This window comes from Sinocyclocheilus grahami, unplaced genomic scaffold (genome assembly GCF_001515645.1).
Source record: "Sinocyclocheilus grahami isolate Dianchi unplaced genomic scaffold, SAMN03320097.WGS_v1.1 scaffold307.1, whole genome shotgun sequence".
Taxonomy (NCBI): Eukaryota; Metazoa; Chordata; class Actinopteri; order Cypriniformes; family Cyprinidae; genus Sinocyclocheilus; species Sinocyclocheilus grahami.
In genome coordinates, this window is record NW_015505486.1 from 28,417 (window position 1) to 40,385 (window position 11,969).

General features: G+C 34.5%; 1 protein-coding gene across 1 annotated transcript in view; it reads left to right on the forward strand.

Moving 5' to 3' along the window:
* Positions 1-438: 438 nt before the first annotated feature.
* The window catches only part of trap1 (TNF receptor-associated protein 1), an 87,836-nt gene continuing 76,305 nt past the window's right edge, over positions 439-11,969 (forward strand). The window contains exons 1-4 of the mRNA XM_016293811.1: positions 439-525; positions 849-1,025; positions 1,459-1,541; positions 8,016-8,156. Of these exons, the coding sequence (XP_016149297.1) occupies positions 8,076-8,156 (81 nt within the window). The 5' untranslated portion in view covers positions 439-525; positions 849-1,025; positions 1,459-1,541; positions 8,016-8,075. The remainder of the gene's footprint in view (positions 526-848; positions 1,026-1,458; positions 1,542-8,015; positions 8,157-11,969) is intronic.

An 11,969-nucleotide genomic window follows, 5' to 3' on the forward strand; every position in this document is an offset into this window, starting at 1 on the left:
GGTCTCTAATGCTCATGACACAGCAGACTGTGAAGGCTCAACTGCAAGAGCGGCATCGGGTGTTACACACTCAGACTGCACTGAAACAGTAGCAGTAATTCAGATCTGACCGATGACACTCAGTTTCATGTGACATCTGGAATTAAAAGTACAATACATGATGATGATGTAGTTAAAATAATTCCACATGACTGAACGTGAAACTGATGAGAAGTTCAAAATTAACTGTGGTTCTCTCTGTATTTGATTCTGTCTCAGGATGACCACTGCAATTCCTTGGAGGACAGATACCAGGAAGGCGCCTGATCCCATCAGCACCAAGCCAAGACAGCAGAATTGTTAGACCATAACCTGAAACGCGGGAGATGGGTGCGAAGACACTTGAAGGGGCCAGTCACACCTCACAGGAGAACATTACTACACAAATATCTATATTAGGTTTACTCAAATACTCTCTGAATGTCTCTCAGAGGGCTCATGTCAGGCTCTTATCATCCAGCAGAGGGGTCGCGACATTCACTGGAGGTACATGTTTAATGTGTTTATCATGGATGAGCTGTTAGATAGTGTGATCAGTGAATCAGAGCACAGCAGCGTGATGAAATATTATAACGGGTGACGAATGGTTTTAATCAAATAAACGCAGACTTTTCGGTTAAAACATGTATTTGTCTCATTGACAAAATAAACAGGATTTGTGCAGAATAAGTCTGTTACTCAGCTGGACATGTTCAGTAATGTTATCAGTCAGTAAATAATCTGCATAGACAGTAGCAACTATCAAATCCAACCCCCTCTATATGGTTAATAAACTTCAGTGCTGTTTGATTCTGACTCGTTTTCTTCAGCAGCTGACACTAATGTCAGACAGCAGCTTCCTCACTCCACATCTGCCAGACTCTGGAGCTCCAGCTGTGCTGCTGCTGGGGTCAGTGTGGCTCATCGCAGATACAGCACACAACAGGCTGAGAGCGCAGAGGAGGACACGCTCCACACAATCATCAGTGACACCGAGAACGTTCAAGGTAAACCAAAGCTTGGGGTCAGACAGATTTTTATTATTTTTTGTAAGAAATTATTACTTTCTTTCAGCGAGCAAATTGATCAAAAGTGATAGGAAAGAAATTTATAATGGCAAAGATTTCTATTTAAAAAAAAAATTATATTCATCAAATAATTCTAAAAAACAGCACAATTGTTTTCAACATTGATAATAATCAGAATGTTTCTTGAGCAGCATATTAGAATGATTTCTGGAGGATCATGTGACACTGAAGACTGGAGTAAAGATGCTGAAAATTCTGCTTTGATCACAGAAATAAATTACATTTTAAAATATATTCAAATAGAAAAAGTTATTTTAAATTGTAATAATATTTCACAAAACTTAAAGCATATACTGTAGTGTATTGAAATTGCAAGTATATTTTTAAATTCTTGTTTCTTTGTTCAAATAAGGATCTTACTCCAAACACGAGTTTCAAGCAGAGACGAAGAAACTGCTGGATATTGTGGCCAGATCGCTGTATTCTGAGAAAGAGGTGATATATTAAACAGAAAACAGATGCAATGCGGTCCTGTTTGATCAATTCTCTTTACGCATTCAAGACTGTGTTGTACATTTTTCAGGCTGATTATTTGATTTAATTCCAGTTGTCATCATTAAAGTTGTATTATGTATATAACTGCAATATATTGGCCACCCTGTAGATTTATTTGATCAAAAACTAATCAATAAGTACATATTTAATCAGCTTGATTTGGTTAAATATTTTCATTTGTCTTATTGGTTAAGTTTTTACACTAATAAATATAGCATTTAATTTTAAGGATTGGATTCTGATTTACAACTAGAAACCCACCCCAGAAATATCTATATAAATTATAGTAATATAACGATGCATGAATGGAAGAAAAATCATATAACAGGGCTCCTACAGGGTTTGGAAAAGTATGGAATTTGATTTAAGTATTTTTCCAGGTCTGGAAAATTATGGAAAAAAGAAAGCAAAGTATGGAAAATATTTGTGTTTCCAGACTTTTGCCCCTATTTAGTTTTTTATAATAGAAAACTAAGAATTTAATGAAAATAAATGTACTGTACAAGAAGTGTGTTTTCATGGCAGCTGTTTAGTTATTCTTTAGTGATTGTCAAATACCACTGAATGAATTCAAAGTGGGCTTTTCATTATGCAGAATGCAGGTTATAATCATTAGAGCCCGACCGTTATGGTTTTTTGGGGGCCGATACCGATATTAGGGAGTAAAAAAGACCGATATTGATATATCGGCCAGTATTTTTTATCTGTAGGCTATATTATAGTACAGTATAGTCAAAAGTTTTTTGGTCAAACTTTTGACTGGTACTATGTATAGAATACAGTATATAGCCTACATAAACAGAATATCTATATATACATAAACACATTTTTTGCAAAGATAACTCAAATGTAGTGATCAAACACTTATAATGATGTGACAAACGTAGGCCTGTGTAATGGAGGCAGGGTATTTAACAATTTAACAATAAACTTTATTATTCAAAATGAGTCTGACATCAGTGCACTTAACAGTAAACTTCACTTCACCTATTATAAATAACTTAAAAAACACAAATAGAACAAAATATATATAACTTGAATTAAGTCAAGTCAGCCTTATTTATATAGCGCTTTTAACAATACAGATTGTGTCAAAGCAACTTAACAGTATTAAATAGGAAAATAGTGTGTCAATAATGCAAAAAAATATATACAAATGAAGAAAATAAACAAGGTAACTGTGCAGTGCAAGCAAGCTACTGCAAAACCAGCAGGTGCAGGTTTATGCAGGAAGCACAGCTTTTCCAAATGTAAACATCTAAAATGAACAAATAATATTTATTAATATTAATATAATAATATTTTTTCACAAATTCTGTGTTATGTATTTTCTGGTGATCAAATGAACATACAGAACATGAGGATTCGTATTTAAATAGGCTTTTGCAGTTTAATATTCACAGACACTAGTCTATAACGCAATTTGATTTAAGTGTACTGCCCTGTTTTTTATTTATTCATCAAAAATAAGACAAATTCCATGAAATTCCGTGTTATACAATAAATTAAGTTTTTAATGAATGGATTCCGCGATTCCGTCTGCGTTTTCTGCATCGCGGAAATCACAGGACCCTACTAATGTAGCAAATGAATTTGATAAGCTCATTGTGAGAGAAAGACGGGGACATTGTTGTTTATTTACTTTATAGCATTGAGTCTTACCAACTAGGTGACAACGTAGCGTTAAATCTCCATTCAACAGACTCAAGCCACCACCGCACTGACGTCTATTGGACTGCAGAAAGATACTAACTTTTCAATCTGCTACATTACTGACTGTACTGACAAACTATGCTGATACCGTGGACGCGACCTTTGATAATCATTTGAACTTTGTGTCCGTACGTAATAAATAGAACAAGGCATCAGTTTACTGTCGGCATTTGTCTTGTCGTGTCACGCTGCATCCAGTGTCAACATCACTTATTATAATGGGTTCTATTCACTCATTATATATAGATCAGTGGTTCTATTGTATTTTGTCGCGCCGTTCCAGGTCTGGAAAATTATGGAAAAAAGAAAGCAAAGTATGGAAAATATTTGTGTTTCCAGACTTTTGCCCCTATTTAGTTTTTTATAATAGAAAACTAAGAATTTAATGAAAATAAATGTACTGTACAAGAAGTGTGTTTTCATGGCAGCTGTTTAGTTATTCTTTAGTGATTGTCAAATACCACTGAATGAATTCAAAGTGGGCTTTTCATTATGCAGAATGCAGGTTATAATCATTAGAGCCCGACCGTTATGGTTTTTTGGGGGCCGATACCGATATTAGGGAGTAAAAAAGACCGATATTGATATATCGGCCAGTATTTTTTATCTGTAGGCTATATTATAGTACAGTATAGTCAAAAGTTTTTTGGTCAAACTTTTGACTGGTACTATGTATAGAATACAGTATATAGCCTACATAAACAGAATATCTATATATACATAAACACATTTTTTGCAAAGATAACTCAAATGTAGTGATCAAACACTTATAATGATGTGACAAACGTAGGCCTGTGTAATGGAGGCAGGGTATTTAACAATTTAACAATAAACTTTATTATTCAAAATGAGTCTGACATCAGTGCACTTAACAGTAAACTTCACTTCACCTATTATAAATAACTTAAAAAACACAAATAGAACAAAATATATATAACTTGAATTAAGTCAAGTCAGCCTTATTTATATAGCGCTTTTAACAATACAGATTGTGTCAAAGCAACTTAACAGTATTAAATAGGAAAATAGTGTGTCAATAATGCAAAAAAATATATACAAATGAAGAAAATAAACAAGGTAACTGTGCAGTGCAAGCAAGCTACTGCAAAACCAGCAGGTGCAGGTTTATGCAGGAAGCACAGCTTTTCCAAATGTAAACATCTAAAATGAACAAATAATATTTATTAATATTAATATAATAATATTTTTTCACAAATTCTGTGTTATGTATTTTCTGGTGATCAAATGAACATACAGAACATGAGGATTCGTATTTAAATAGGCTTTTGCAGTTTAATATTCACAGACACTAGTCTATAACGCAATTTGATTTAAGTGTACTGCCCTGTTTTTTATTTATTCATCAAAAATAAGACAAATTCCATGAAATTCCGTGTTATACAATAAATTAAGTTTTTAATGAATGGATTCCGCGATTCCGTCTGCGTTTTCTGCATCGCGGAAATCACAGGACCCTACTAATGTAGCAAATGAATTTGATAAGCTCATTGTGAGAGAAAGACGGGGACATTGTTGTTTATTTACTTTATAGCATTGAGTCTTACCAACTAGGTGACAACGTAGCGTTAAATCTCCATTCAACAGACTCAAGCCACCACCGCACTGACGTCTATTGGACTGCAGAAAGATACTAACTTTTCAATCTGCTACATTACTGACTGTACTGACAAACTATGCTGATACCGTGGACGCGACCTTTGATAATCATTTGAACTTTGTGTCCGTACGTAATAAATAGAACAAGGCATCAGTTTACTGTCGGCATTTGTCTTGTCGTGTCACGCTGCATCCAGTGTCAACATCACTTATTATAATGGGTTCTATTCACTCATTATATATAGATCAGTGGTTCTATTGTATTTTGTCGCGCCGTGCCGCTCGCGTCCAGTGTAGACACCCAGTTAGGAAATGTGATGTGACCGATGTGATAAGCATAAGTTGTGGGCCGCAGCGTAGCCGGTGTAGTGCCGAAATTTGCACCATGCCAGATTATGCACCCCCTAGTATTGGTAGGTTTAGGAGTAGGTGTGTGGGAGCGGTTAGGATTAGGGGTGGGGTTGGGATTAGTCAATCGGGTAGTGACTTCAACGAGGGGGTGCATAATCTGGTAGGGGTGCAGATTTCGGCACAACACCGGTATAAACACCAGCATTGACTGAGTGGCCGCGATCAGCTCCGGTGGCCGTGAAGCCATAATGCGCCGCAGATGCGTGCCGTGATACACAGATCAGCTCTAACACCACTGAATCTGCTGTTAAAAATTAACCATCCATCCATATCATCATTGCAAAACTAAGAATTAAGCCTCGTACACACCGGGACGATTATCGCGCGCGCTTATCGCTGATGTTTTTCGACGCGTCTTTTGTGTTCATACCCAAGCGATTTTCGCTGGCGATGAGCCGAGACATTAGATAGCGCTTAATGAAAAACAGAAATACCCCGGTACACATCGAATCCTATTTGATCTGCAATTTCTCTCCATTACAAATCCCTCTTATCGAGATTTTAGTAGTCGCTGTCACATTTGTCATAAAGCCCTTTGTGTTCAGACACCAATGTGACCAGCTGCTCTACATTCATCTTGCCTCGATGCTTCTTCGTCTACTTACTTGCTCTTCATCGTTAGGTATCAAGTGTGCTCGGCAAGAACGTTTTGTTCTTGAGCGCCACCAAGTCGTGTTTTACTGTAAATTCAGCAGCTCCAGGCATGTGAACAAAAGCGCCAATCTCATTGGTTGGCCAGTTTTTAACGTGGCACGTCAAACCAAAAAAATTAGCCCAAGGCGTTTAAAAAAAATTGTTTTTACGCCTCGCGTAAACTTTGTTTAGTCACAAGGCGTTAAACGTCGGCAATAATCACGCGCGATATGAACAAGCCTTTAGAATCATTGTAATGTGACGATCAAATATAGGTGCAGGTGGATAATTTGAAGTAGCGGACTCGGGTGAAGTTTGAGCTCATCTGCGCATCTCTACACTACACTGACCTGGGTCGACAGTAGCAAACAATGGAGCGTGCTCTGTTGGACAAACTAAGTAATTACACTATTCAGAAGCATTTAATCTGCGTTATATGTTCTGTAAAAAAAAATTCATATCGGCGGCATATTCGCCGAAACCGATATATCTGCTACAGGCTCATATCGGCCGATAATATCGGCTAAACGATATATTTGGTCGTGCTCTAATAATCATATTAGGTTTCTTCTCATTATATTCTTAGCACCGTATTACATAGATTCAAGGACCTTTGCAAAAATTAAAAAATATACTGACATTTATGTGCGCACAAGAAACCATTGAACTTAGCATTTAGGACACACTGAGCCACCTATTGTGCCATCAGCCCATTTCACAGTGTTTTTTTGGCCTCCACAAAGTATGCGTTAAAGAGACCTAAGGCCTTAAAATATGGCATACTGCCCTAACCGAAAGTCAAATTTTGAACACTTTTTTTTACAGTACCAGCCTTTTTTATAGACTCTTTTTTTAATCAGCCCATTTCGTGTCATGCTCTCTCCGCTGCCACAAAGGATGTTCAATTGGACATTAGGCCTTTATATTAGATGTACTAGATCTCTGTTAATTCATATGCATCCATTCTCTAGTTTTATTCATAGTAAGATAGCAGTGATGCACAAAGGAAATCGGTTATATAAAACTAGAAATTGCAATACGTAACCATACAATAAATTCCCATGCACATGTGAAGAGTTTCTCAAGGGCACAAAAAAAGTTTCTTGTGTGCATGTAATGGTCTGTGATTATTTTTTATTTTAGGGGCTCTGTATGTTGTCACTTAGAGAAAATCAATGAAAAAACCTTGAGAAAATAGTGTGCACGCAAGAGAGCCTATTTCAGCCTAATTCAGACTATTCAGACTATTTACTTTAATAAATTTTAATGATAAACGATGAGAAACAGGTGAATAAAGACTGACAGTCAATGTTTAATGTTAAGAAATTATTATTTCAAGACATGTAAAGCATTTTGGCTCGTTTATGTGGACCGTCCCAAGCATGGTTGCAATGTGTTCACTGTCAAACTCCAAAATCAGATTCTTTTTAATTCTTAAAAAATGCCATTATTTTATTTGAAATAAATAATTATTTTATTTTATTGACAAAATATTTTAGTTTGTCTTGTATATTTTTTAAATTCGATCAGATAACATTTTAAGCTGTTATATGGTCATGTTACAACGTGCCCCTCAGATGTTACAATGTACCCCACCTACGGGGCATGTTGTCACATTTCACTTCCAATTTTTGAGGTTAAATAAAGAAAAACGTATACACTATAATTATGAAACAAAGCGACATATTTGTACTAGACAAGTGTAAAATTACTGTGGATAAAAAAAAATATATACTCTGAACCCCATGTGGATTTACACAATTTGAGAAAGTCAAAAAGTGTTACTTTGTGCCCCGCTCTCCCCTATATTTGTTTATTTGTGCTATTTACACAATTTCAAACAGGGCCCACGGGTACAACCTGCACCAGGGCCCTGCTACGGCCCTGCTGAAAATAATGCTCTATGAACCATTTATGTTAAATATGGTCTGAAAATCTACTGAGAGGTTTGGAAATTTGAGTCTGGAAAAGTATGGAATTTTGAAATGTAAAATGTGTAGGAAACCTGATATAAATACATGAATCAGACTGCTGTGTTAGGTGTTCATCAGAGAGCTGATCTCAAACAGCAGTGATGCTCTGGAGAAACTGCGGCACAAGATGATCACAGCAGGAGGAGAAACAGCACCCATGGAGATCCACCTGCAGACAGATGCAGCCACAGGCACCTTCACCATCCAGGTACCTTCAGCCCATACAACCCCTCCATCACGACTCTGAGGGGCTCGAGAACAGAATGTTATTTTTTACACAGAGATTAGTAGGTCTGTTAGTAAAATATGTTGACTTTAGCAATCATGTGCCAATGGTGACCATTCAAAAATGGGGAAAGAGCACTTTTCAAGTTTTTTTCTCCAAAGTTTGCATGCCTGTAACTCAAAAAGTATTAAAGATATCTTAATACCCTTTTAGATACTAGGTCTTAACAAACTTCCCTTTTGGCATCTTCGTTTTTAAGGCCCTATATTATTCAGTTCCAGAGATAATGGAATTTCAATATGGCTCAAGGAGTAAGTTGTTAAATTGTACATATTTTCAGTGGTCAAAAACCAAATGTGGGTCATTTAGCAAAAATATGAATGATACTTCTTTTCTTTTAAAGAGAAATGTCTGAAGAACAAATAATGTTGAAACTAGAAATGTATCTTGTTTCCTTCTGTCAAAACAACTGCGTTGAACATACCTTTCTGAGTGCCATAAGTATTATTTTTTCCAAAGTTTGCATGCCTGTAACTCAAGAAGTAATAAAGATATTGCAATATGATTTTAGATTCTAGTTCTTAATAAACTTTTCTTTTTGAATCTTCATTTTCAAGGCCCTACATTGTTCAGTCCCAGAGATATGGGGATGTCAATGAGGCTTCACATTCAAATAGTTGAATAATACCCATTTTCAGTGGTTGAAAACTAAATGTTGGTCACTTTGTATGCAGCCGCTACTTATTTTATTTAAAGAACAATGTCTGAAGAATAAATAATGTTAGATTAGAATTGCATCTTGTTTCCCTCTATCAAAATATGTTTAAAACACCTGTAAGAGTGTTAAAAATGCACTGAAATGGAGAAGTTGAGGCACATTACCTTGCTCTCTGTAGTCTATTCATAATAAAATTCTATATTTGAATCACTTTTAGGAATATTTAGAAGAAAGGATTTTGTTGAAGCTACCGAGAGTTCAGATATGTGGTATCACAACCACATATAGAGTTAACAATTAATCCTGGTCATTCATAATCTGATGTGTCACACTGTACACTCCTAAACCCTGGGTTAATGTTATTATTTGCATATCTGATAGGGATGCTCCGATATGAAAATTTTGGCCGATACCGATAACCGATGATTCTTTATTTTTGAAAGCCGATAACCGATATATTGGCCGATAAATCTATATCCAAATTGTTATATACTTTTTGAGAGCCTGATTACAAAAAAAAGTCTCATCATTAAAAGCCACATCCCAAACACTTCAACATAAGCAGCCTAGTTTGAACGGTGTACGTTTTAAAAATATTTTTACTCTCCCATTACCAAATTTAGTCATAAAAAAGTCTTACAAATAAATAAAATAATGCATAAATAATGCAAACAAGTCACTGGACATCATTACACGTGTAAAGAATCAAAATGAATGCGCCATAGATCAATAAAACGGAATAGCCTCTGCACGGACAATAATTAAATGATTTTAATTACTAAACCATATTGTTGATGAAAATAATAAGAGAAAAATACAAGTGGTTGTTGTTATTAATAATGTATCAATGATTTTGAAAAAGTAACAAATTAATACCACTGTTTTAAAGAGCAGCCGTTGAGCTGCACGTGCTGAAGCTAAAGAGCTGAATGAACACGGTAAACTGAAGCGTTTTGCTGGCAGCTTATTTAACTCAAGGAAATGCATCCTGAGATTAATATTAATACAACATAAACATAATATTACAACTTATATATGAAATGACAAATGACGCAGTTATTGCATGCTATAGTCAGAATGTGTGATCCTGTTGTGGATGCGCTCTTCCCATAACAACGCGCTGAAACACAGCAACTAAACCCAAAGAATGCACAACGTTTTATTATAATAATGTTCTCATTAGAATGTTATATACACAACATTCCCAATCATAGTTATTAATGTTGTGCACTGCTGTTTGAGCTGCGTGCGCTGAGCTAAAGACGATCACCGGTAAACTGAAGCGCTCTTTTAACTTAACCAAACGCATTCTATATGAGATAAATCAGATATACATCAAATAAACACAATATTACAACGTACAATTGCACAAAAGGCTGCAAACGAACAGCACGCATCTGAAGTGTCAAACATTGGAAAAATAATACTTGTGGCATTCAAACAGGTATGTTCAATGCAGTTGTTTGGACAGAAGGAAACAAGATAAATTTCTAGTTTCAACATTATTTGTTCTTCAGACATTCCTCTTTAAAAGAAAAGTAGTATACATTTTTCTTTTTTTTTAAATGACCCACATTTGGTTTTTGACTACTGGAAGTACAATTTTACAATGAACTCCTGGAGCCATATTGAAATTCCATTATCTCTGGAACTGAACAATATAGGGCCTTAAAAATGAAGATGCCAAAAGGGAAGTTTAAGACCCAATATCTAAAAGGGCATTAAGATATATTTAATACTTTTTGAGTTACAGGTATACAAACTTTGGAGAAAAAACTTGAAAAGTGCTCTTTCTCATTTTCTTCAAAAAATAACATTATGATGATTATGATTCTGCCATCTTTCTCAAGTCATTTTTTAACCCACTGTAATTTGGCTCTGAATCTCAGGTGAAAATTGCTATTTTGACCCCCCTCCACAAAATAGTGGATTACTTAGTAAATATTCACACATGACATTTAATATTTGGGCTATCATCACTATACATGTTTATCTATCTTCAGAAAAAAAAATAGCAAAATCAAAAGTTTGAGCCAGGGAAATTTCTGAAATTTGGTTGATTTGACACGGAATGACCCATATGTTTTTTTTTTTTTTAAATCTTGTAACAGCAAGGAGTGTTTTAAGTGAACCTCTAATGTATGAGAGGCCATTGCAGTCGTAAATCAACAGAAATGTGTGTGATTGTTCGTAATGCTCAATGCTGCAAAAAGCAATGCATGAACACAATTTTATTTTGTTGCAACATGAGCAGATCTAATTGTAATGCAGCAATTGACACTTTTCACACCTCACTTTAATCGTGGCATTGCATTTAGTTTAAGTGTGCATTTTAATTCATTTTAAATCAGTTTTTAAATAATTTAAAACGTTTTTAAATTCCTTGTTTTTATTGTTGTGATTATTTTTTATGATTATTTTAATTATTTTTATGTAAAGCACTTTGAATTACCATTGTGTATGAAATGTGCTATATAAATAAACTTGCCCTGCCTTGTTCATTAAAGCAGCTGAACCACTGGGATTTACAATATTTACCCTTTCAATAAATATAATAAAGTTCACAAATTACCTATTAGTGTTAAATATAATATATAACATCATTTAATTACAAAACAACAACTGAAATGTGCCTTTAAAGCACTAATTTGTACATATTTAAATTTATATGCATTCAAACTTAAATTACAGTGTCATTTTTTGTACATTAAACTTAAATAATTCACACATTAAATTTGAAATTGCATATAAAAAGTTGTACATACACATGTAATGTAATTTTAGTTTTGTGTATAAACAAACTAAAAACAATAGTATTAATTTTAGTTTAATTATCCTGTTATATAATTCAACAACTGAAGCATTGATTTGTACATAATGTACATGCAATTATATTCATCTAAAATTAGAAGTATGATTACAATTAATTTAAATATAAAATGGTTTAAAATACTATACTATAATAATATTTTACAATTATTTTATACATAAAAATTATATATATATATAAAAAAATATATATTAAAGGGTGCTGCGAGTTCAAGTTTTCCTTTCTCTTTGGAGTGTTACAAGCTGAT